The following is a 27,020-nucleotide window of genomic DNA, read 5'->3' as shown; positions in this document are numbered from 1 at the left end:
AGACTTGATGCAAGAGCCGGCGGGGTCTACTCACTTCCCCCCTCTCCCCACCAGGAACCACAACCGGGCAGGCGCAGAATGAGCCGAGCCAACAGGGTCCGAGTCCCGGTCCCGCTTGCGGCACCGCTGCCCACCCCCAACCCGGCTCCGGCCACGCCCGCCCCGCCGTTACCTGGCGCCCGCCGCTCGGCTGAGGCCCCGGCCAGTGGAATTCCACCGGCGCCGGTTCGCTGGGCGCGAGCCGTGCCACCCGCCGGCCTCTCGGGGGAGGGCTGCGGCCCCTGCCACTGGCTGAAAGAAGCCACGGCGCCCCGCCCCCTCCGCCTTATAGCGCTGCTGCTGAGGCTAGCTGCCCACTGAGCGACCCGCCATGGGCTGGGGCAGCGCGGCTAGGCGCTCCCGCCCTGGGCCACCGCCACCGGCGGCATGACGGACCCTCAGCTGTGCGGGGGCCGCGCCAACCACAGCGCCCCGTGGGGGGTCAGCAACGACACGACGCGTCCCCCCGAGGCCTGCCGCTCGGTCTCGGTGGCGTTCCCGCTGAGCATGATGCTGACGGGCCTGGTGGGCAATGCCCTGGCCGTGCTGCTGGTGTACCGAGCCTGCCAAAAGGAGGGGAACCGCCGGAAAAAGTCCTTCCTGCTGTGCATCGGCTCCCTGGCGCTGACCGACTTCAGCGGGCAGCTCCTCACTAGCCCCGTGGTGATCGCCATGTACCTGGCCAACCGGCCCTGGCCCATGGTGGAGCCCTCGGGCAACCTGTGTGCCTTCTTTGGCTTGTGCATGACCGTCTTTGGCCTCTGCCCCCTCTTCATCGCCAGTGCCATGGCCATCGAAAGGACCCTGGCCATCCGTGCCCCGCACTGGTATGCCAGCCACATGAAAACCAGGGTGACCAAGACTGTCTTGCTAGGCATCTGGCTGGCAGTTTTCGCCTTCGCCCTCCTGCCCATCGCTGGCATAGGGCAGTACACTGTGCAGTGGCCTGGCACTTGGTGTTTCATCAGTACCGGGGACAACCACCACCTGGGCAACACCTTCTTTGCTTCAGCCTTTGCCTTTCTGGGACTTTTCTCTCTGATTATCACAATGGCATGTAACTTGGCCACCATTAAAGCCTTAATGACAAGGTGTAGGACCAAACCTGCAGCATCTCAGTCCAGCAAGCAGTGGGGGAGAATCACCATGGAAACACTCATCCAGCTGTTGGGGATCATGTGTGTTCTCTTTGCTTGTTGGTCTCCACTCTTGGTAAGTTGCCTTGTAATTTGCTGTGTAATATTGCTAACTCCAAAGCATTCACAAGAAATGAGGATGATGGTTATAGCTCAATGGGGAGGGAGGAGCAGGACAAACTTGTGGCTTCCACCACCCTAAATTGTTTTTGTGTTCACCAACTTTCAGCATGTGATGAATGGGAGATAGCAAGTGGGAAGGCATACCTCCTTAAAGGGAATTTAGTAGGAGAATATAGGTACAAGGGCATTGCTTAAGTGAGGGGTGCTAGGGACAGGAACAGATAGCCCTGTGTATGGGAAGAACCCCTACGAAAGGGCACTGAAGATTAGAGGTGGACACATACAAGGAGATTTATTGAGTAAAGCTACACAAACAACAAACAGTCCTGTAGCACCTGTTGAGACTAACAAATTTATTAGGTCACGAGGAAGGCTACTAAATCTGGGGCTGATACGTATGTGGAAGAGAACAGAGGTCCGAAGGGGCTATAAATGAGCTGGCCTGCCCCTGTAGGAGAAGGGGAAAGGGGATTAGATGTACCGGAAGACCTTAATGAGAAGCTGATTAGGCATGGAAGTGGAGTATTTTGCATACCCCACTTCAGGAAAGATATGAAGAAAGGCCAGAGGAGAGCAGCAACTGTGACTAAAGGCCTAGAAAACATCACTTACAAAGAAAGATTGGAAAAAACTGGGTTGGTTTAGTCTGAAAAAGAGAAGACTAAAGGGGAGTTGGTAACAGCAGTCCTTAAGTAATAAAAAGTTGTTTATAAAGAGAAGAGAGAAATTTTCCCTTATCCACTGAGAACAGCACAAGAAGTTATAGGCTGAAATTGCAGCAACAGAAATTTAGCTTAAACATTAGCAAAAACTTTCTATGAGCTGTTAAGAACTGAACTCATTTACCCAGAATAATTGTGGAATGTTGGTCTCGCAAGTTTTCTGAGAATAGCCTAGACAAATGTCAGGGATGGTCTACATAGTTTTGCTTCAGTGCAAGAGACTGGACTAAATCACTCAACAAGGGCCTTTCCTGTCATAGTCCTGTGATTGTATGGAATGTGGACATTTTGGGAACATTCAAGAGGGGATGGCAGAATGAAGGTTTGGGGCAAGAGAGGGAGGGCTGTTTAGGGAAATGAGAGATTTGCAAGGGAGGAAGAAAAACTGGGAACATGAAGGATGTGGTGTGCATCTCAGCGATTAGATACACTGACACAGCACTGTATTTGTCAGGCAGGTGAAAGCCTAAAAAAGAGAGCAATGAGGTTGTGAAAGCCTAAAACATCTTCCAAAGACTGGCGTTAGCATAGGGTTCAAACACCCCAGGACTTGTGGGCTGTCCCAAGGGGGGCCTGGGGCTATCCCTGTCTCCTTCTGCTGCAAAAAGTCCTGCCTTTCCCCACCACCAGTCCATCTCTTCCCCAGGCCCTGTCTCCTTACTCCCTCAGTCCCCCCTGCCCATGAAACACAGCCCCACAGGATTGTGGGGCCCAGCACAGCAGCTTTTGCCTCCCCGCACCACCACTCCCACACAGGTGGCAAGATCTGTAGCAGCCCAGCAGCCTGTTCCACCCAGCTGTGCCACCCTCTTGGCCTGGTGCACCTCACTTCTCTGTAGTGATGCTGAGGTTGGAGCACTCCTTCCTGACGCCGCTGAAAAGTCACACGTGAACTGCCAACAGGACAGCATTGTGAATGGTGCTAGAGCATCCACACATAGACCCACCAAACATATTCCAGTGTGTGTGCCTGCACGTTTCTGAAGGGAAGAAGGGTAACTAGCTATGGGTCTTACTACCAGCTTGGAGCTGCCCATTGCAGAGGTGCAGGAACTCTTTGTATAGTGGGAACCCTTGAATCAAACTACAAACCTTGCATGTAATAGAAACCACTTTGAGCTAGGTGGTGCTGTCAGAGTTGTCTTTTTCTTTATGCAGAATATGCAGCTGTGTTGGGCACCACTTGGGTGTTAATGTCCACCCATCTGCCTCTTATCCCAGTTCTATGGCTGTTAAAGCCCCGTGAGTCTTCCTCCAGAAAGGATCTAATTAGCTTAAAAATGAAAAAGCCTGTCAGACCTATTAGCAGAACACAACCTGCAAAACAACCTTCAAGTAATGAAGACATGTAACAGCTACATGTTACCCTAATTTCACTAGAGACCACCCCAGGGTTATGTTCATATGTATTTTATTAAATGTCACTGTTGGATTAAAGAAACTAGCATACAGCCACACACACACACACACCCTCCTGCATTCATAGGCTGTTTCTACACATGCCACTTTCTTTGAAAGAGGCATGCTAATAAATGGCCTGAAATATGCTAATAAGGCACAGATGCAAATTCCCCATGCCTCATTAGCATAAGGTCCTGAAAATTTTTGGGAAGAAGGGGCCTCCAGAAGAAGGACTTCCTTCTGGATGACCCCCCAGGACCCGCGCTTATAAATGGCGTTTTGAGTCCGGAAGAACATCTTCTGGACTCCAAATCATGTGACCTTATGCTAATGAGGCACAGGGAATTTGCATCTGCACCTCATTAGCGTATTTCAGGCCCTTTATTAGCATGCCACGAAAGTGACGTGTGTAGAAACAGCCATATACTTACACAGGTGAAGAGATGCATAGAGACAGCACAGGAAGCCAAGGCATAGTGGGTCCAGTGTGTCTGCCTGCAGTCATGAATCCGGGGCAGCAAGCTGATCATAGGACCCCTTGTTAGCTTGCGCCTTTGTCAGCTTGTGTAGTACTCAGGAGCAGTCAGTACCATCCTCATAGATGGTTAGAGGTCCAGGGTTTCTCCTGCCTCCACAGCCAGCCAAGAGTAACTCCTGCAGAAAGGTGATGGCAAGAAGTACTCTCTATAGCTTTGCTCCCATCTTTTTATATGTTTCACTACTCTTGTCCTCGCTCTCTGTTCCCAGGATGCTGTATGACCCTCAGTCATCAGCAGGGTCCCAGGACTCTTTATGACCATGAGTCGTCAGCTAATAGCAAATTCCACTTTTTTGGGTGGGTTCCTTTGCAGTGCTTAGCTCCTATTATTCTCTAGCCAGCAAGGTGCTACCGGCAGCTTGTTGTCCAGACAGGCTGGCTTCAGACAGAGACTGATTCCATTGCACACCCACATTCATGCTTTCCTCACTCACACAAAGGAAAGCTCACTTCAGAGAAAGCAATTTCTTTTACAAAGGAGCAGCCAGGATTTTGTAAAAACTTACAGTATCTGTAAACAATTCCTTACTAACTTACAATGCTTAATATAAACTTAGCAGCTGCTACAAAACAAAATTTACAGAAAGTTGCAGGACTTAAAACCAGTGATGTCTGAAAGTTACAGCACTTACATCTGCATTGAACTGGACTGAACAGAGACTTTTATACAACTGCATATACAGTCAGCTTCTGAATTTACCCTGTTAGGGTTTGTCTACACTGCCACTTTTCTGTATTGTAACTGTCTAGCTCATGGTGTAAAAACACACACGCACACACCCCCGAGCACAGCAAGTTAGTGCTGTAAAATGCCAGTGTAAGCAGGCACCTAGAGATGTTAGCTAGTCCCATCCTGGAGGTGGTTGATTGCATGTACTGGAAGAGCTCAACCATTACCTGTGTTCCCCATATTTTTTTTTCCATCCATGCATGGAATAAATTTTATGTGCACCATGGCAAGTGTGAATATACACCACCAATAGAAACACATGCTGCCAGTTTTGGGTGGCTGTGAGTGCTCTGCTAATCAGCTGAGCAGCACCTGAATGTCTCCTGGGTGGTCGCCCCAGCTCTCGAGCTTCCAGGGAACACTAGCCATGACCGCACTGCCGTGGCTGTACTTTAAATTTAAAATATCTACAGGGCCTTAATTTAAAACTTGCTTAAAAACACATGATGTGTGTTGCAGAAGAGTATAAAATCACCTCTCTAAAAATTGTCTCTACCAGGCACTGGTTTAATAGGTACTGAGCAAGTCCTTTAAATCCTAAGGAGGGGCCTGGACTATTCAGTGTAAATAAGACAGCATTAACAAAGAGCTAGTTCTGCCCAATTACTTTAATTTTATAAATACTAATATTTTGTAAATTAATAATAATCCAGGAAAATCTTAAAACAACCTTCCCTCAAGTTCTGAATATTACCAATTCAGAGATCAGAAACAATATTGCAAACTTAGAGGAAATTACTTCATAAATGACAGGCAGGACAAAAGTTCTACGCTTAGAGCACTTGTGTAGCCTGGAATTGCCTACACTTGCAAGCAGGCTGCCCCATTTAAATATGATTGCTTTTTTGAATATTCCTTGCTGGAACCCATCGTGTTCAGCCTTTGATACCAGCTGTTTGTGATTAACATTTTCCAATACATAGCTTTCTGCAGCTGTGCTGAAAGAGCTGAATGGTCCAACTTACCACAGAAAAGTGGACACTACTCTAATCTATCCAGCTCTGCCTCTAGTGTAAAATCACCTCCTGCAAATAAGCTAAGATAGATTTGTGATGCTGTGTATCACTCCTAGTGGACTTCTTCCAAAGTTAGCCTATATCACCATGCAGAGAAATAACAGGGCATATTCCTCTCAGTTGACTCTTTGCATCATGGGTTATGATGAATTACTTCCCTTCCTACTGCAGGTGGACAAGGAATGGGCAAGTAGGGTCAGAGAGAAGATAGAGCCTTGGCACTCACCCCACACAACTTGCAGGCCAACACAGCTGAGCTGGCACCCAGGAGACAATACACTGCATCCAGGAAAAGGCTGGTGTAGGCTATACCTTCCAAGGGTCAGAGTGGGACCTCTCAGGGTGTGTCTACACAAGGAACTAACTTCGAAGTTAGGCACTACATCAAAGTAGCCAGTGGAGAGTCTACACACATTTTCCCTTACTTTGAAGTTAAGTAGGGAGCCCAACTTCAAAGTCCTTACACCATTCCTGGGAATGGACTAGTGCCCTACGTTGAAGTAGGGTGTGTGTAGACGCTCTACTTCGAAGTTGCAACTTTGAAGTTATTTTTGTAGTGTAGACAGCCTCACAGTTTCATCTTTGCTTTGGTCCTGGGGCAGCGCAACTATCTGCTTCCTCTTTCTCATGGAAGTAAGCTGCCCATTTAGCCCAATATCTCTTCCTTATTTAATTGGCAATCCTCTTTACATAGTTTTTATGTGGGTTTAGGAACAACATTGATAAACAATCATATGAGCATCAATACTTAATGTCTGCAAAGTGCTTTGGGATCCTGGGATGAAAGCTTCTGTCTAAGTGCATGTTAGTGTCAGAGACTCATTCTTTAGTATTCAGCACTGAGATGGTGCTCTTTCAGTATCATCTTCCAGGGGCATAGGGTGAGTTTATATACACAATGGCGCAAACCCCAATGTCCTTATTCAGCCTTTGCACAAGAACATTTCCATCATTGAAGAGTTTGGTTGGGAAACTAAGTTAAAAATGTATGGCCTTATCCAAAGCTCACTGAAGCCTTTGTTAGAATTCACACTGATGTCATGAGCTTTGGCTTCAAACCTTTAGGTTCTGATTCAGGAAAGAATCTCGATTCAGGAAAGTACCAAAATACATATTTAAATTAAATATTTACCTAAATCCCATTGAAGTAAATAGGAAAGTGTGTGCTTAAATGGTTAGTGCTTTCTTGAATCAGGACTTCAATGAGGAATGCAGTTTTTTGTCCTAATATGACTAAGGCACTTTACAAAAGCATACGGCTGTGTCTACAGTTGCCCTCTTCTTCAAAGGGGGCATAGTAATCAGGGTGATGGGAGATTACTAATAGAGTGCTGTGATGCATATGCAGCTCTTCATTAGGCAAATGCTCCCCCATGGCAACTTCAAAGTGCCGGCATGTAGCCCAAAGTGGGAGTAAGGCACTTTGAAGTAGCACAGGCACTTCAAAGTACCCACGGCTATGTGGCATGCCGGCACTTCGAAGTTGCCATGCGGGAGAATTTGCCTAATGAAGAGCTGCATATGCATCATAGCACTTCGTTAGTAATCTCCCATCACCCTGATTACTCTGCCCCCTTTGAAGTTGGGAACAAGTGTAGACATTGCCTAAAAGTTATATTTAAAGATTTAATATGTACCCCAATATTTGCAGTATATCCTCATTAGCCTGCACTCCACAAATCTGCACCTTTTCTAAATCATACCCAAACAAACCATATTATCTCACCAGCAATGGATGAGCCAATGTTACAGTGAGCCCTCAAAGGACAAAGATGTCTTTATGTTCACAGGATTTAATGCAGCCCATTAGCACATAACAGCAAATTAGAGCTGAATAGCAATTGCTAAAATAAACAAAAGAGGTACACCATCACCCATGGTCACTGCTTCCTTGTTGAATATTTCCATTCAGCTGTGATCTCCATTGCAGATGTGGTTCTGCTGTACAAGGCTGTATAGGACCTGAAGGTAGACAGCTATGCAGGATCCTCCTGGCTTTGGCTTAAGCTGTGTTCATCTTCCTCCAGGAACATACGCTATTGTTCCTTCAATGGCAGGAGTTCCTTTAGCTGTTCCCAAAGCCTATTTGAACAGATTTTTTCGAGTTAAATTGTAAGATGTAAATGCTTCAGAAACAACCACTTCTCCCTTATGAGCAGTCAAGGATGTCATTTTTGCTGCCATGAAACAGGCTAGGGCAGTGATGGGCAACATAGACTAGTTAGTGAGGGGGCCACAAGATTGTCATAACCAAGACAGTCTCCTGAAATAGGGTACTTTTGCTAACTGTGCTTGGGTACCTAAAATTTGCCGTGTGCGCCTGCTGAATTGTAGCAGTACTTTGATTGGATGCAGAGGAGACGCACAACTCTCAGTCAATGTTGTATACAGTCAGCATGTACCTTACTTCATGTGCCCATGTTTTGCTTGAATGTCATTGTAATAATAGCGGTAGTTAAAAAAACCTGCACTGCAGAAAGCAGCTGGATCTGTCAAACCTGTTCATGGACAATGGTAAACAAAATATCTTCACAGGCTACACATATAACCCCCATGGGCCACATGCAGCCCATGGGCTTCAGGATGCCCACCACTAGCCTACAATAAAAACAGCAGGCTATAAAATATTGGTGTCTTAACTCTGCCACTTCACCTGCTCTAACCAGATGCAATTCTTGTCCCTTTGAAGTCAAGAAGTGGGGAGCTTTCCCACTGACCTCTGTAGTTCAGGATTTCATTCCCTGTATAGACAATAATATTTACACTTAGTCTTAATTATTTGAGGGTCAATAAACTAGTTGATTCTTAACCTGACTAGTGATAGGGTCATAAACTGCAAATTTAGTCATGTGCATAAGTGCTTCTGGTATCTTGCCCATAATGAGCATTTATACAGCCAGAATCTCTTCTAGTTACCCAGATACCATATTTTACCTTTCCGTACCAATACCGTGAAAACCTTATTATGTGTACTTAGTAGCTCATTTTTCTTGCTATTTTATTACTTTTCCTAGTATAATACTAAAGCTATAAATGACAACAGCAGCTTAGTTTCTGAAACATAGGAATTGTCTGACATTAAAGACTGGGAAACTAAGTCGAAGACTACATTTAATGGGTTCTTCATTGTTCACTAGCACAGTACATTGAATACACAGCTAAAGCAATTTCAAACTAATTCCATTTTGTTTTGTAACTTTTTTTCCTCCTATTGTGTAGATAGTGCTTAAATGTGCTAGGTGTCTTCCAAATGCAGAGGAACACACAATCCTCTCTTTAAAAGGAGCTCACAAGTCCTGTAATACATACACACACAGTTTCATGGAGGGATAGATTTTCTAAGCAAAATGAATTTTCCTCTGACACACATACTCTCTACTACAGTATAGAAATGATTCCTGCTAATTTATTTTAAATAACATTCTTGCAGATTAAAAGCAGAAAGGCAAAACTGTTTGACAGCGTGGATACCCTCCAGTTAATGCATCTATGCCAAGAGAAGGTCACTTACCAATGAGGAGAGAATTTAATGGGATAGTCACAGCAGAAGTTAGACCATCTGAGGCTTTTAAAATACCATTAATTTTTTTTTTATGAGAAAATATTCAAGGAGCTGTAGAAAGAAGGCACAGAGATCCTCTAGCATTCAGTGCTGACCTTTTTATATCAAAATGTTAACTGTCAACCAGCCTGACCTTTACAAATCAAAAGCAGGGACAGCTGAAGACGTACTGGGAAGCAGTCCTTTGAATTTGTTTTATCTTATATTTTCTGCCTGTCTGGTTCATTCTGGGGATCATAAAAGTCCCAATGAGCTGTGTTTGTTTCTTTATGAAATGGCATCACTTCAAAATTTGTCATGAATTTTCCAGTGGCCCAGTTCTATAAACCTTCCCTCCAGTGTGTAGCCCTTATGCCAACATGTATCCCTCTTGGATTCATAGTCCCAAAGTTTAGAGCGGGCACTATTGAACAATTTGTTGCTTACTATAATAATTAAAAAGAATAATTCTAGAATAATTTAAAAGATTAGCACACACTAAGAACAATGGACCTGATTCTGATCTCACTTCTCTCAGTACAAATTGTGAATAATTCTGTTGTAGTCAGTAGCATGTTATCATAAAACCATCATAAAGGAAATCAGAATCCAATCCAACACAGCCCATAAGTAGGAAATGAAAATTATATTTTCCCCTTGATATTTCTGTTTAATTCCACTTGAGTTTCTTCTATGTATACCAAAGAGAGAATACCCTTTTATTTTATCATCCATCTTCTCCTAGCGTAGATGGCTTGAATTTGGTGCATAGTTTTAGTACTTAGTCATCATTAAAGAACAGATTTTAATTTTTAAATATCTGTTGGAATGTCTTTGTCATGATTACATTTATAGTTAGTATGTACAATACTTCATAATACAAAGCAATTAATCCTTTATGACTAATTCAAAAATACTGAGACTTTTTTCAGGCCAGAAGGGACTCTTATGATGATTTAGTCAGACATCCTGCATAAACATAGAACAAAAGGAGCTTTCATTGAAATTCCCAGTTATATTACTGATTTTTATCTATAATTGTATTAAAACAGCTTTTCTGAACATTTTATAAAAATTTTCCAACATAAAGTCAGTTATTCCCGGAATCATTTGTTTGTATGCTGTAGAGACGTTGGTAAAGTGGGATTTGTATTCCACAGCTTAATGATTTCTCTTGAGTAAACTACAGGTTAATGAATTTTGCAAACTTTCATTATTAATTCAGTAATAACCCTTTATATGGATGATGCTATATTTTAGGCCTGCTGCTTGGAAATAGGGTTAAGGTTGGCAGCTTTCTGGATTGCAGACAATTGTACATGCTAGTCCTGCTCTGTGATCTTATGGCCCACTCCCACTGGCTCCATTGCCTCTCCTTCTATCGCTCCCCCTCCCTTGCTCGCTCTCTCTCATTGTCATCAGCCTGAAGCAGGAGGTTGGATGTGGGAGTGGATATGGGCCAGTGTTCCCTCTAATTTTTTTTCCATCCTTGAGCAGAATGCATTTTATGTCCCCCAAAGCATGTGTGGAAGTGCACCACCAATAGAAACACATGCTGCCCATTTTGGGTGCTCTGCTAATCAGCTGGGTGGCACCTGAATCTCTATTTTATGCCACTTTTTTAAAAATGGATTATCATAGGCAGAAATCTTAATTCATGCATGCTGCAATCAGTAAATTGTCCATGAGAGGGGATATCGTAACCTTAGAGTGGACTAGAAGTTTACTTCAATGTCCTCCTCCACTGCCAAAAAAAAATATTTCATAGGAAAGCACCTGGAGACCTAGAATGTAGTCACTAAGGATTTTCAGTAAGGTTTGCACAGGGTCAATCTTCCCACATTCAAATCCAAAAGGATCAAGGAGGATTGAAGTTTATTTCTTAATTATCCACCCTATAAAGATAAAGAAACTTAACAATTCCTACAAATTAACATGGCTATTTTATAATCCACATACATTATCTTCAGTTATACATAAACCTTAATAAAAGAAACAAATAAATCTTAAACAGGTCAGTCCCCACAGACAATAGTGAGCTGTAACTTGGAGTTCCCAAAAGCTAAGATTGAGTTTACCTGAATCTCAGTTACAGTGTTTGCTCAGCAAAATGTACAGTCTCAGGAGTCAAAAGCACTGTAACAACTTCCATTCACTTTCTTGTTGAAATCTCTAGCTGCTGCAATCGCTCACTTAGCTGGTCAGCTAACCAGTTAACCAACTATTCAGTTAAGTATATAGATTTAAAAAACCTTGGAACAAGAGAAATACAAACTGAACATACTAAAATATAAGTGGTTCTTTCCCCTTCATTATATTTAAATAAGAGAAAATTTGGTTTAAAAAAAAACATACTAACTGAGGCAATATAAAGCAGTTTGGCTAAAATCAAACATTCCAAGTATACAATTAAATTAAACAATAGTTTTCCCTTTCTGTAATCAACATAGCCAAGCCTTCCCAGTTGGAAGGTTAACAGTATCATTAGCCTGCTACAAAATGCTTCACGATTATGAAAAAACAGACTGCTTTCTGTTCCTGTGACTCAGCTTCTCCTACCCTGATGGTCTTTTGCAAAACTTCTGCCCTTGTACTCTACACAACTATGTGTGGGTAACTGTCCCAGGTAGTGGTACATAGGCCACTTCAGAGAGAAAGAATGTGTCCTCTACAGCCTAGGCTGAGAGCCAGCTGGCCTTTAGCTCAAGCTATAGAGTCAACTGCACTAAGCTCCCAGAGTTGCCAACCCACAGAAATTTCACTTACGTACAAAATGGGAAAAATTTACAATTTTTTTTTTAGAAACATAATTTTTATACTATATTAAGACTATATAAATGGCCAAAAGTGAAAAAATAATCATTAACATTCATACATAACAAGAACAATGTTGTTTAACACACTTTCATTTAGTTAAAACAAAAAGCAGTCAAGTAGCACTTCAAAGTCTAGCAAAATAGTTTATTAGGTGAGCTTTCGTGGGACAGACCCACTTCTTCAGACCATAGCCAGACCAGAACAGACTCAGAATTTAAGGCACAGAGAACCAAAAACAGTGAGCAAGGAGGACAAATCAGAAAAAGATAATCAAGGTGAGCAAATCAGAGAGTGGAGGGGTGGGCGGGGGAGATCAAGAATTAGATTGAGCCAAGTATGCAGACGAGCCCCTATCGTAATTCTTGATTTCCCGCCCCCCCCCCTCCACTCTCTGACTTGCTCACCTTGATTATCTTTTTCTGATAAAGCAGTTGTAGGCAAGTTGTAAGATAATTGGTGAGGGAAGGAAGGGTTACAGTACTGCTACCCTTGCTTCTGCATTGCTCTTGGCAGCAGTGCTGTGTCCAGAGCTGGGTAGCTGGAAAGCAGTAGCAACTGATCAAGAGACTAGCCCTGAAGGCAAAGCTGCCACCAGTAGCAGCACAGAAGGAAGGATGGCTTGGGATGGTATTACCTCCCTTCCTTCTGCACTGCTGCCTGCAGAACTGGGCTCTCAGTAAATAGCCACCACGCTCCAGGTGCCCAGCTCTGAAGGCAGCAGTGTGGAAGTGTACGGGTGGCATGGTCTGGTATTGCCATCCTTACTTCTATGCTGGTTTTCATGGGGTGCTGCTTTCAGAGCTACATGCATGGCCAATAGCTGCCACTCATCTCTGAAGGAAGCTGACCAGTAATGGTGGCAATATTGTAACCCCCCCACACACACACAAATAATCTTCCCACAACACTCCTAGTCCCCCCCGCCCCCACAACTCCTTTTTGGCCAGGACTCTCAATTTGTGAAACACTGGTCTCCGCTATGAAATCTGTGTAGTATACAATGAAACTCTTACAAAAGACCAGATTTCACAGGTGGAGATAAAATTTCATGGGCCATGATGTGTCTTTTGTGGCTGTGAGTTTGGTAGGTCCCTACAGGGGACATTACTCCTGTGACCCTCTTCCTTTGCTGCACCCCATCTGCTCTGTCCTACTCTTTACTTTAAGTCACTTATTGTTTACAGCTCGGATTGAATATCTTCAGAGTCCAGCACGTGGGGGGTGGCATTTTGACTGGCTTATTAGGCACTGTCATAATACAGCTAATGAGACGTAAATATATTGTATGTACATTACAGCAAATGGAAACCAAATGATATTTAACATTACTAGCATTCAGATGTTTTCTTAAGGATCAGTCTGTATTTCAAGCTCTGGAAATTTTCAGGAACTGGAATACTGGAGAGCATTCCTGGCTTCCAGAGGTGTCACTTAACTATTTTTTAGCCAACCATCCTCCCAGCTTGAAACTTTTAATTATTTGCAAGGATTCTTTAGGCAAAACCATGATCTTGCTCTTAGGGAAGCCATTGGGGCATGGGGAGAAGAGGATGGCATCAGTGCAGGTGGGTCAGTTTTTAGGCAGGAAAAGCTGGAAAAACAGCAGGGGAGGAGAATTGTGTCTCAGTGGAGTGGCCTCCACCAACCCTTACATGGCTTTCTTGCAGGATTAAGTAGCATGTTTTCTAGTCCTTCCCATTCCTCTGTCCTGTGCGTTATGCTCCGGAAGTCCCCATAGAGATGGAAGAAGACCTCTGAGAGGAAAGAGGGAGTTGCTGCATCAATTGCTTCTTCCCACACACACTCCCCCTGCCCCTATGTCCATTGCCACCAATCCTTTTGCAGGGAGGGAATCAGTTCTGCTGTCAGGAATTCCTCTGCAGTCGTGAAGGAGGGGGGTTGGGTTTGTCCTGTAATGTCCATCACTAGCCTAAAACTTCACATACAATAGCTACTTCTCACCTTTTAAAACAAGGATCATAACCTTCCAGTAAATTGTTCGGGCTTATTTCCACACCCAGTTACAGAGATGTACTCCCATTAAACCCCACAGGAATCACACTTATGTAACTGAGGCTAAATTGCAGACTTTCTCAGCCTATCAGACCCCAAGACAGTGCTCTGTTTGCTTTGCTTTGGGCAAGGACTCTACCTGGAAGGAACCCAAGGCAAGTTGCCTGGGGATGGTCACCCAGGCCATTTAGGCTGTCAAAGGCTTACCATTAGCCTGGTTAAGACCACAGGGGCCAGTGTATTACTGGGCCCATAAGAATGCATTTTCTAGGGCAGATGGCTATGATTTCTGTAGAGGTTAAATGTCTCATTGCTGTAGGACAAGTCACTGGCCTCTGAAAATGCAAGCGTATTTGTCTTAAAGAGCTAACAAAGGCACATTGTCCTGATAATAACAGCTACTTAAACCATCAAAACAAAAAGCAGTCAAGTAGCACTTTAAAGACTAGCAAAATGGTTTATTAGGTGAGCTTTTGTGGGACAGACCCACTTCTTCAGACCATAGCCAGACCAGAACAGACTCAATATTTAAGGCACAGAGAACCAGAAACAGTGAGCAAGGAGGAAAAATCAGAAAAAGATAATCAAGGTGAGCAAATCAGAGAGTGGAGGGGTGGGGGGGGGAGATCAAGAATTAGACTGAGCCAAGTATGCAGACGAGCCCCTATCGTGATTCTTGATCTTCCCCCTGACCCCTCCACTCTCTGATTTGCTCACCTTGATTATCTTTTTCTGATTTGTCCTCCTTGCTCACTGTTTTTGGTTCTCTGTGTCTTAAATATTGAGTCTGTTCTGGTCTGGCTATGGTCTGAAGAAATGGGTCTGTCCCACGAAAGCTCACCTAAAACTATTTTGCTAGTCTTTAAACTGCTACTTGACTGCTTTTTGTTTTGATAGTGTATCGACTAGCATGGCTTACTCTCTGTTAGCTACTTAAACCAGTTGTCCATGAACCACAGAAGCAAAGAACACTGCAGTGCATTGACAAAATAGAAGCAGTTGTCCCTCTGTCCACCATCTGTGTCCCTAAAATGTCAGTCCTTGAGCAGGAGGGCAGTCTATTAGTACAGGAAGGCAACAGACACCTTTACAAGCTCACTCATTTCTTTAATTGTTTTTCCAAAGAGTATCTGGGGTCAGTTGGCTTACTCCCTTACCCGGCTGCAGATTTATCCCTGCAGCATTCCCTCCCTCTGCTGAAAAATCACAAGCATAAAATGTTACATTCAAAATATGACTGTGTGTATTTGATTTCAGTCTGACTGGGGGAAAAGTGGGAGTATTTTTACTAGGTCAAACAACAGAATACAAGATTTCTGACTAATTTAAACAAACTTGAATCCACTATGTTGATACAGAGTGGAGTCTATAGTCTGGAGCCACAGCTTCATAAAATTATTATGGAAACTGTAACTCCAATTACACCTGTGTTTCTGTACAACTCGAGAATGACTTCCTCTCTTCTATCTCTTAACTTAAATCAACAGCAGGATGAAAGCACTCTATCTTGATTACTGTTATTCAGTAGACAGAGTAAAATAAATACAAGATTAGCAAAAAAACAAGGATCAATATTTATGCTCAACAGAAAAGTTAGGTTAAGTGGTGTATTTCGTCCCTGATGTTTGTGCCTGTTTCCTTTAGGATGTTGTGTACACACAAAGGGAGAGTTGATGCAAGAGAAGTAAAATCCCATTTAATTGGTTAACCAATTAAATGTAGTGTTTAACCTGTTAATCTATTAAGCAGGTAAGGGGGAAATGGCTAGGGAGGCCATGGTCAGGGGAGCTCTATCCTGCCCTGCTGGCAGCAAGTTGGGGACCAGGGCTTCTGTGGCTCAGCTGAAACATCCCTGCTCACTTCACCAGGTTGAGGGCATTCCAGTACAGCCGGAACCAAAGCATCTCCAGTCATGTCATGAACAGGAGCGCTCCAGATGAGGTGGAGCAGTCCCAGTTCATGGCAGCCTTCCCAGCTGCTCACATGGCTGGGTCTGCCACACATGGGACTACTCCAGTCCGGCTGCAGTGCCCCAACCTACAACAGCCCTGCAGGGCTGGAGCACCCCCTGCCCCCCCCCCACCTGCCTGTGGAGGGCTGCTCCAGCCCATATTGGTTAACCATAACTGGTAAGGCTCATCCATTTAGGATGAGTCTTACCAGTCAACAGGTTACACTTTAACATCCCTACTAGAGATTTGCTTCAGAAATGCAGTCCTCCTCCTGCACCCCCACATATATCAAGAGAACATAAGGGAGCCATTCCAATGAAGCATTCATAGGACTGGATGCAAGCTTTCAGTTATTAAATTGGCTATAATAAAGTTTTCTGCTGTTGAATCTCTATCATGATTGAATCATTTTGAGAGTGGAATACTCAAGAAATATAGAGTTGTGTCTCTGATATAGGCTTGCATATTTTCCATACTCTGTTGGATCTGATTATGCTCCTCTTAAAGTCAAGTTATGTCTGCTTCCCCTTGTGAGATACATTGGACATGAACTCTGGGGAAATTTCACATCTGCAATAATTTGTGAAATATTTCTCATCTGACTCCCTTGAGCATGAATTGCAATATCAAAGTCCAAAGTTTACCAAAAGTAAGGAATGTCCAGGGCAGGTGTTTGACTCATTGTAGAGATGGGGGGCCCAACTTTTGCAATTTTGGGATGTTGGAATTGATTCGGGATGCTTCTCTGTGTGCATCATACCTCTGCACTAGCTCCAGCTCCCAGGCTGCACAAGTCCAATGGTTCCACAGCCCTGGGCTGGGATTCTTCTAATGAGGGGCTCCATCGTGTAAGGATAGGGAAAGAGTCATACAAATTAGAATGTAGCCTCAAGCTGCAGTAAGTTTTGGCAGTTTCCCTGCAGGGCTTCTCAGGAGGATGAATTATTGTCCCTTTTCTGGTCTCTACTCCTGCCTCCATTTTTGTTCCCTAGATACACAGTAGATCCTCTGTAAATTCCAGGACTGGGACACAGGGTGCCATGGAAGAAGCCTCTTTTACACAGGGCTAACCATGCATAAAATGCAGAGTTCCATGTAGAACTCAAACACATATTTCAGTACTCTCCATGCTGGGCAACAGCCTGAGAGTTAGGAAATCTAGATTCGACTCTCGTCTTTGCCCTGATCTGTGTCAATTTGCTACACTTGATTATTATCTGATTTGCAGTAGAGCCTAGGGCATACAATTACGGAACTATCTGAGCTAGATGCCATAAAAAATATGTGAAAAAGACAATCCATGCTCCACGGACCTTATATCATCTGTGTCTCTGTCACCAGTTCTCCCAGTGCCTTTCTGACCTATTTGGAATGCACATTTCTTCAGGGCAAAGATTAAAGCAGACACAAAGTGTCAAGTATCCTAGTTTTTAATTATAAATACAGTAGACCTCCCCAGCTTAAGCGGAGGTTGTGCTCTTGCACAATCCTGCACAAGTCAAATTTCACATTAGTCAGGGGAGTCGGGAAACTGACCAGTGCAGCAGCGCTGGACAGTTTCCTGTCTCCTGTGAGCAGTGCAGGGCTGGAAACCAGCTGGGAAACTGATCAGCACTGTGAGGGCGGGGGGAGGCGGAGCTGGAGCCTGGCTGTCATCTCCCTGCTGCTCACAGGAGACAGTGCGCTGATCAGTTTCCCAGCTCCAGTCAGTGGCAGCAGCCAAGAGTCAGGCTGCCATCCCAACAGGTACTGTGAAATCACTCCTGTCAGGAGCATCAGCCAGACTCTTGTCGTCCTTGCAGGAGCAGCAGCACTGGTCAGTTTCTCCATTCCTGTGAGTGGCAGAGGGCTGGTGCCTGGCTCCCTGCTACCCACCACTCTCAGAAGCCAGGAAACTGACCAGCGCTGCTGCTTGGTCACAGAGCCATTAAGTTTCCAGAGCATCAGTGATGGCCCTCATTCACATAATTAGAATTATAAACACATCCACACTTCATACTTCTAACTTCACCTGGAAGAATGATAAATGCACAAAAGTAGGATGTACATGTTCAGCAGAGTGTAAATTTAAAATTGATGTTTTATTTGAGGTATTTTGTCTACAGCATTTTTAGTTATGCATATTCATATTCATAAGTTTTCATAGAGCATGTGGGACATGATGTTATTGCAGACCACTTCTTATTTACAATGTCACCTGAAAGAGCAGGCACTTTCTGGCTATTTGTTTCGCATTTGCAAGGTATTTATGTGCCTCATATCCTACATGTTTGCATGTCCCATCATGCTTTGGCCACCATTCCAGGGAAGACAAATTTTGGCACTGATATGCTTGTTTAAAAACAATTCATCAATTAAGTTTTTGAAGTAACTCCTTGGAGAGAAATTCTATGTACCCTGATCCGTTTTACCCATCTTCTGCCATATATTTCGTATTATCGCAGTCTCAGAAGATGACCCTGCATATGTTTATTTTCAGAATACTTTCACAGCAGATTTGACAAAGCACAAAGAGGGTACCAGTGTCAGACTCCTAAAGATAGCTAGAAGAGCACTAGGTCGAAGGCGTAAGAATCTGACGTGCCTTCCAAAATCTTAGAGGGAGGAGTTGTGAAGTACTCTTGCAGAAGTATTAAAAGAGCAGCACTCCAGTGCAAACACCACAGAACCCAAACCATCAGAAAAGAAAATCTGCTGCTGCTGGTGACCTGTTTCAGATGATGAAAATGAGCATTGGTCTGCACTGCTTAGGACTCGTTACCAACCAGAATCAGTCATCAGCATGGATATGTACAAGTTCTCTAGAATAGCATTGGAAGCATGAAGGGGCATATGAATGCTTAGTGCATCTGTCATGTAAATATCTTGCAATGTTGGCTACAACAATGTCTCTTCTCACTTTCAGGTGGCTTTGTAAATAAGAAGTAGGCAGCATTATTTCCTGCAAATGTAAACAAAGTTGTTTTGCTCAGCCTATTGCTTAGACAAGAAGTAGGACTAAGTGGCCTTGTTGGCTCCAAAGTTTTTTACATATTTTTTGTACATAAATCAACATTTGTAAGTTCAACTTTCATCATAAACATTACAGTACTTATGGTGGGAGAATCAAAAATATACAGTTCTTTACAACACATTTTTAATCAAAACAAAATATAAACTGAGCACTGTTGTAATTAAAATCAATATAGTTGGAAAAAGTAGAAAACATCAAATATTTAAATAAATGGAATTCTATTATAGTTTAACAGTGGGAATTAATCACAAAATTCATCTTTATTGCTTGACAGCACCAATTAGGACATGAACAAATCACAACACAGAGAGCATCTTGGGTTTGTTTGGGGTTTGTTTGTTTGTTTGTTTGTTTTTGTGGGGGGGAGGAGTTGTAATTAGTGGATATATCCTAGGAAAACAATAGATGTAGGTTAAGCAGCAAACTAGGAAGCTGGAGTCTGTTTCCAGCTCTGCTTCTTCCTGTCTAACCTTGGACAAATGAACTAAACTCCTTTTTTGTCTTCATTTCCTTTCAATAACGTGAGGTGAATAATGCTCCTGTATTAGAGATCTATTTCATTAATGCCTATTAAAGTACTTTGAGATTCTTAAATGCGAAGGGCTGTTGAAGTGCTAAGCATCATTTTCATTGATTGAATTATTACATTAGTGTTCTGTTGATAAGTCTTTTTAAAACTGCACGCCTTGTAGCAATGTATAAACCAACAGGGAGAATTGATTTGCTGAGTTCAGGCATCTATCTGTGCCAAACATCTCACTAAGCAAGAGCAAATAATATACAGATCTTTTCTAACATCTCTAAGGACTAAAGAGGTTACTGACACATCTTGATGATGGTTCTGTTTGTATTTCAAATTGCCAGCTGCTAAATTAAGTACGAGGACTGCCTGGAGTACAGATTTTCTGGGGGAGAGAATGTCTGAAGGCTGCTTTCTACAAACTAATGGCTATTTTACCTAGGGTAGATAGTGGTAACATATCAACGGTTAAACTTTCAGAGTTGTATTAGCCAAAGACATGGCCACTCTGGCCCATTTTGTGGGGTTGCTGCTGTAATATATGGAATATATCGATCATGGAGGCACTCATATGAAGTATGTTTAAAATGTCCACAATTTTACAATTTGCCCACCTTTTCTCAACTTTACAAACTGAACCACTTAGTGGTCAAATAGCCATGCTCATGCTTTGTACCATATTGATCAAATTACATTGAAGTTGCTTCTCTCAGTATGAACTATCCAGCTAGGTTTAGCAACATAAGTAAGAATAGAGGTGGCATAATGAGCTCTCTTAAATTGATTTCCGAAGCTCTGCAACTTCCTAGTCTAGAGCAGTCCATCTCCCACGAGTAGAACTTTATTTAGAATTCTGCTGCCTCTCAAAGGTAGGAATAACGAGCTCCTGGCTAATGTAAGTGCCAGATCTATTAAATCAAACCAGTGGAGGGCATCTCTTGCCCCCCCGCCCCCCCCAATTACTTGAACCACATCCTCTTAAACCATGAGTAACTAACAAGCAGCCCATGGACCAGATGCAGTTTGCCAGGATTAGCCCCTGGTGAGCTGCCGGCACTTCATTTACCTTTGCGTCCACAGATATGGCCACTTGCAGCTCTTGTTGGCTGTGGATCGCTGTTCCTAGCCAAAGAGAGCTGTGGAAAGTGGTGCTCTGGTCTGCACTGCTTCAGCTCCCATTGGCTGGGAACAACGATCCACAGCCAACAAGAGCTGAAAGTGTCTATACCTGTTGACATGCAGGTAAGTAAAGTGCCTGTGGCCTGCCAGAGCTAACGTTGGTGCATCATCTCTGGCTTGTTGCCTACTCCTGCACTACACACACAAACGCACATACTATGGTATATAAATTGCCTTTTGAATGAAGTTCAGTGGGGAACATTATTATTTTCCATGATTCTGATTTGATTTGGAGGAGGTAGCAGGAGGAGATGGAAAGATTCTTATCTGATAGGTCCCCCTCTCATAACACATTTCTACCCAAAGAAGTATGGATGTGCTTTACTTTTCATGATGCATGGTTTTTCTCCCCTTTTCTTAGATTATGATGTTGAAAATGATCTTCAGTTGCATGTCAGTTGAACACTGCAAGACATCTTGCAAGACAGTCCAAAGCGCACACCTGCAGAAAGAATGCAATTTCTTCTTGACCGCTGTCCGCTTGGCCTCACTAAATCAGATCTTGGACCCCTGGGTTTATTTGCTCTTAAGAAAAATCCTCCTCCGAAAGTTTTGTCAGGTAGCAAATGCTGTTTCCTGTTGTCCTAATAATGGATGGAAAGGCCAACCTATCACGTTAGCAGATGAAATCATACAGACAGAAGCATGAAAGAAAGTTGATATACCTTGCGTGCAAACTACTTTTGCAAGTAGGCCTAAGCCTTACTGTGAATTTGGGCATCTGTGTCATGCTGGTATTTCTGCATAATTAACTGCAGCATGGTAGTTCTTCTGAATGGACTTAGAATGCCAGATAATTATATATCCTGTGTGCCAACAATAAACAAACGAAGGAGTACATCTATTAACAGCTACCTAAAATTCTGGTATCTTCATGATTTATAGCAGAAGCCATTCAAGCTAAAAAAAATGACTTTTTCCTTTTATATACATCATACTTTGGGGGGATTTCTTTCTCTGAAGGAGAAGAATCAATTTTTATGTCGGGTAACATGTGAGACACAGATTCAACAGCTTAAGTTATTGACAGGATCCAGCCCTGTACTCAATTTTGACTCTAAGCTTATCTGCTAGATCCAGGTATTATTCCTACCCTCTTTGGTGGGAAAATGCAAGAGGCTTGATGGGAAAAAATAATAGGAGTCTGTTCCTTTCTTTAGATGTCAATGATTTGGAAGAAGTGCCAGGGTCATTGTGTATAGGAACAGTGTTCACTTTCAAGTGTTCAAAAGCAGCAGGAGCAGGCCAGGCCTTAGTGCAAGACAAACAAGGTGCTTGTCTTGGGGTCCTATGCCTTCAGGGCCCCAGGCTCAAGCCTGTTAGGCCCGCTGTCAGTGTGCTACTTAGGCCTTGCCTACAGGCCAGCCTTAGTTGTCAGCATGCCACCTTGGGCCCTGCAAAATCTTTGATCGGACTCAGTAGAGTATGTGGGCCTATCATGGTAATTACTAATTTTTAGAGAATGGGACAATACACTTGCATGCTGCATAAGAGAGAGGGCTTTGGGGGACAACAGAAATGTACACTTAAAAAAAAAAACCTTCACAAAGTGAAGCATTTTTTCACGCTATGGGGCAAGGTAGTCAAGCTTAACTATTCAAGTAGATATCCCTTTCCTATTAATTAACTTCCTAAAATTTACATAGCGCAAAAAGTCACCTGACACTTTCAAAGAGCAGCTTTATTCCTGAAGGCCATGATTCTGGGAACAGAAAGACCTTTCAGCTATCCTCTGACAGAGGGTACAGCCCACTTCATTACTCGAGCACTCCGGGGATGGGTCACTCATTAAGCAGATTTTTTTTTCTGCCCTAAACGACATCTCTTAAACATGCCAGCTTTTATTATCAGTCCCCATTGACAGAAAAGATTTCAGTTTGAGGATCGCATTAGTCAGATCCTTCCTTGATTAGTTTTCAAGTTGGAATGTAAGGACTCCCATTTCTGCCAAATTGTTTGGACCTCTTTTACTAACTCCTTTTTTTTTTTTTTGGGTCCAGTTTTTCACTGGTCCATAACCTCTGTTCCATTTAATGATCTCCTTTCTGAATTAAATCACAGTGAAACTGTTTGCAAGAATGTACATGCTAAATTCAGACCTGGGGATACATTTCTTATATCTGAATTCAGCCATTGAATTTTTATCAGGAAGGTGGTTTATACATGGAATTGTCCAATAACTATGCTCATATATTAGAGTATGAAAAAACATCTGGCAGACAGGGCCTGTATGATGGAATAGCAATGCATAATTGAATGGGAAAAGTAGCTAATGTTCACACAATTTCTGATATCCCATTAGTTTGTGGTTTGGTAATGGGCTTGTAGGTAAGTATAATATTTGATAACTAATCTTCCCATGACTATAGGTTCACATTGAATTAGTATGAAATATGAAAATCCCAAATGGCAGCCAGAAAGCATTTGGCTAATCGCTTTTCGTGCCCTTGCGTCTAAGTTCTTGAATCATCACCATCGTGAGAGAGCCTACCAGATATCATTGTGTGGCAAAGCCCCAGAGGTGATTACTTTTAATGCAACATCTGACATCTCTATGACAATTCAAGAAATAGCATACATTGTTTTTACTTTTAATCTGTCTTCTCTGTCAGTTTCACAGTGACACAGAACATACTTATTTGCCCCACATCTGGCTAAGGGAAGAAACCAGCCAGGGCCTTCTCCAAAGCCAACTGAAGCAAATGGCCCATGGATCAGCTGCTAAGTGTGCTGTTAACTCAAGTTAACTGACTTGGTTTAAATTAGCACTGGACACAAGGCAATTAATCTTTTAACTCAGGTTGGTAAGTTGAGCTAATGCTGTAGGAGAGCTTGGTGGACTGCTCTACCCACTGAGCTGCTGGGTATAATGTGGGCAGACACACGCAGCCCTACACTTCTTCATCTTTTGCATTTTTTTCAAGAAACAGCTGATTTGACTTAGATTTCTAACCCCAGGAGAGCATTTATGGTTTGAGTCCTGTGTGGAAGAAAGCATCTCTCTGACCAGTAAGGTGCTTAAATCTTTGAGAGCTGTGACTTAGGCCACACCCCTGTCTTCATTTCCCTTTGGCTAGTTTATGCAGCTCCCTGCTAAGTATACTAGCTTCTGAGAATCCCATTTTTAGTCACCTTACTCTCCCTACATTGTGCTTCGCATGAGGCTGTGAATTCCACTGGGCAGCAGGATGCCAAAGAGTTAAGCATGACAACACTCAGTATTACAATACCTATGACGCCTTTGTGATTCTAATGTTAAGAATCTGATCCTCCTCCTCCTCCTGAAAACAATGGAAATTTGCCATTAGCTTGGGAACAGGACTCACGTTCCTGTAACTAATGGGTTTCCTATATAGTAGTTGGAGTGAGCATGGTGAGTACCTTACGATGATAAACACGATTTAAGCAACACATTGGTTGTGGTGACAGAAAACCAGAGAGAAATAATCACAAAAAATGGGTTTCCACTTTGCTACTCTCCTACCTTTTACATTCAATCTGCAAATAAGGTTTTTTTTTTATTAGACACTGTTTATGGGAATCAATCTTAATAATTTGGCTCTAAGCTAAAATGTACAGTCAATGCAGAATTTACTAAATTTTTGCAAGTTTTGTTTTGTACTTTTATACCCTGAATCAATGTGCCAGTTTTAAACTTGTTGGGTTTTTTTGTTTTGTTTTTTTTAATTATTATTTGTAAACTTGGCTAATGGTAGAGTTGTTTCTCATCTTATGCTGTAAAGGGTTACATCAGAACTGCACCAAACAGATTTGGATAGATTCTAGCTCCTCTGACACTTAGGTACCTGACCAGCAGGAGGTTAATTCAAACTACAGGTTTAACCTCTCTTGTCCGGCACTCTTGGGACCTGACTGGTGTTGGACAAGAGAATTTGCCAGATGATGGGAGGTCAATATTTTCTAGCACATTATGAACACTGCCACTGCTTAGGGGGTGCTTCGAAAACATTTAGGGGTAAATTACAGCTAAACAGCACGGAACACTGAGAGTCAGGACCTCTGACTGTAAACAAACTTCATGGGACCACCAGAAACTTCTCCACACCCATAAATTGTTGTCCCAGCTTACTAAAATCATTCTGGATTATGGAGTTTGCCGGATAAGAGTGTTCTGGATTAGAGAGATTTGACCTGTATTTTCCCTTGAAGTGAATGGTAATAAAGGTAGAGGCTAGTGAAAGAAAGGGAATTGCTTTGCTAACATTTAAAAAGGTTTTCAGCTGTTAAAATATCATTTAGACTTTGGGATAGTTCCTAAATTCTTATCACATATCCCTAGTGGAAGTGTAGCCCCATCAAATGTTTTGTGGCTTTCTGTGGCTCACTCATTTTTCCTGTTTTCATTCATAGTTTTTTTTAGGAACAGCTGTTCACCAGTTTATGTATGTGTAAAGCTAGCTAACTACTAGGAAAAATAAAAACTCTTGAATAGAGAACAAATGTGCAAAACCTGAAAAATCAGACTAATTTATTCAAGGTCTATCAAGTGCTTCAGTAACAGGGCAGAGGACTCACTAACATCTAAAGTTTTGGTTTTTTTGTTTTAAATCTCAGCCAATTTCAGAAATTCCCCTCTTGCAAAAGTTGTGTTATGTTCATCTTAATGTGCCCCTCATTCAAAAAAAAAGGCTGATGCAGGAATAGTTGTATAAATAGATTATTTACAAATTAAAGCTGCTCTTGGGATACTACTTAAAGTGAGCCACTAGGCTCACTGTTAACAATTTAGTGTCACTTGCAGCTAAAACAAAACTGACACAGCTTTAAAAGCATACCCATTCTTAAGGCATATTAGGCCATCAGTTATGCACATCTGTACATTATGTCTTAGACTGGTTAGACATGTAGAATTTGACTGGTCTCTGAAAATCTGAAACACACCCTTCAGCTTCAGTAGGTTTACATGAGTGTAACTAGATCAGAATTTGGCATTCAGTGCCTTCTAGTTAATAGAACATAATACATTAATTTAGAACTACAGCACCGTAGCCAACATTTGCAATCAGAATAAAACAAGCTCTGCTGTTGAACATTGTACAGGAGATAAAGTTGAGTACGTTGACCACATGTGCCTACACAGGCTGTGTCCTACTAGCATTTGGTTCCTTACGATAAGCTTAGCGAATGACCTGTATCAAACCAAATTATCCGTTCCTTTTTTTCAGCTGTGCCATGCACCATTTCATGCCAAAATAATGTAATGTAGAAAGCCTGTTTTTTCCATTCAAGAGATTTAGCCTCATTCAGTTTATGCACATTAGCAGTTTTTCAGAAATCTGCCCCAGTAAAGCGGGTCAAAGTGACTCAATCATAACAAAAAAGCAGTCCAGTAGCACTTTAAAAAGACTAACAAAATAATTTATTAGGTGATGAGCTTTTGTGGGACAGACCCACTTCTTCAGATCAATCATTTGACCTCAATTATTTGTGTGATTGTGCTATCAGGAACTTTTTCTGAAAAACAGCATGGTACAATAGGACCCAGTTTCTCTAGGTCTTTCATTAGTGTAGCAAGGGTGCAGAAAATGTCAAAGTGAGCAATTTTTGTCTTACTCTTACCACTTCTACTGTAGTAGCCACTGCAGAAATGTTAGCTTTTTGTTAAATGTTAACTCAGATATGCAATGTCAGATGTTAGACATTGCAGCCATATCAGACATTGCAATGTCAATGTCAGAAATGTTACTCAGATATTCAATGTCAATGTAAGAACAGCTGAATTGTAAAGATGAAGTAATTATTGAAGAGAACCACATATGAACTTTATAGTACCCAGAATAATCCCACTGTTTTGCTCTTCTGTTAATTCAGCAATTCCCTTATTTTTTAATTTAGACAAAAGGGGATCATAGCTGCCTTTGGGGGCAGTAACGTGAAGAGGACCATTTTATAAAACAAAGCGGGTGAGGTTGTTTTGATCATATTTGCTAATAGCAAAAAGATAAGCACTTTTTAACAGGCACAGCCGACATGACGTGACTGACAACAAAAACACTTTTTAAAAATAAATTCAAAGATATTTATCAAAAATGTAATGATTTCTTTTGTTCTTCCTTTTATCTGCTTCTGTGGAAAAGATAAATACCATTGTGGTGGTATTTCCAAGATCCATTTTGATAAAACGATGTACTACTTTCAGAGACACTGTAAAAACTATCATGTGCAATGGAATTCTTTTATAATTTTGTTGGCATTCAAAATATAGCCTGTGGGTGTACTGACTACAGATATTATATTGTCAATGCAAAATAAATGTTAA

The 27,020-nt window shown here is 42.4% G+C and overlaps 1 protein-coding gene across 2 annotated transcripts; it reads left to right on the top strand.

The window, feature by feature from the left end:
• Positions 1–385: 385 nt before the first annotated feature.
• PTGER3 (prostaglandin E receptor 3) lies at positions 386–27,020 on the top strand. Of its 2 annotated transcripts, XR_012646561.1 has the most exons (3): positions 386–1,251; positions 21,102–21,820; positions 23,110–27,020. XR_012646561.1 is itself a non-coding variant. In XM_075002674.1 (2 exons), the coding sequence occupies exons 1-2, from the start codon at positions 427–429 to the stop codon at positions 21,387–21,389; spliced, it is 1,113 nt and encodes a 370-aa protein (XP_074858775.1). In that variant the 5' UTR covers positions 386–426; the 3' UTR covers positions 21,390–22,323. The 2 variants fall into 2 exon arrangements, 1 of the variants encoding a protein (XP_074858775.1); XM_075002674.1 differs by lacking the exon at positions 23,110–27,020 and having other exon boundaries at positions 21,102–22,323.

This window comes from Carettochelys insculpta, chromosome 9, assembly GCF_033958435.1.
Source record: "Carettochelys insculpta isolate YL-2023 chromosome 9, ASM3395843v1, whole genome shotgun sequence".
Classification (NCBI taxonomy): domain Eukaryota; kingdom Metazoa; phylum Chordata; order Testudines; family Carettochelyidae; genus Carettochelys; species Carettochelys insculpta.
Note: the sequence above shows the minus strand (reverse complement) of the source record. Positions and strands in the feature narration are given on the sequence as shown.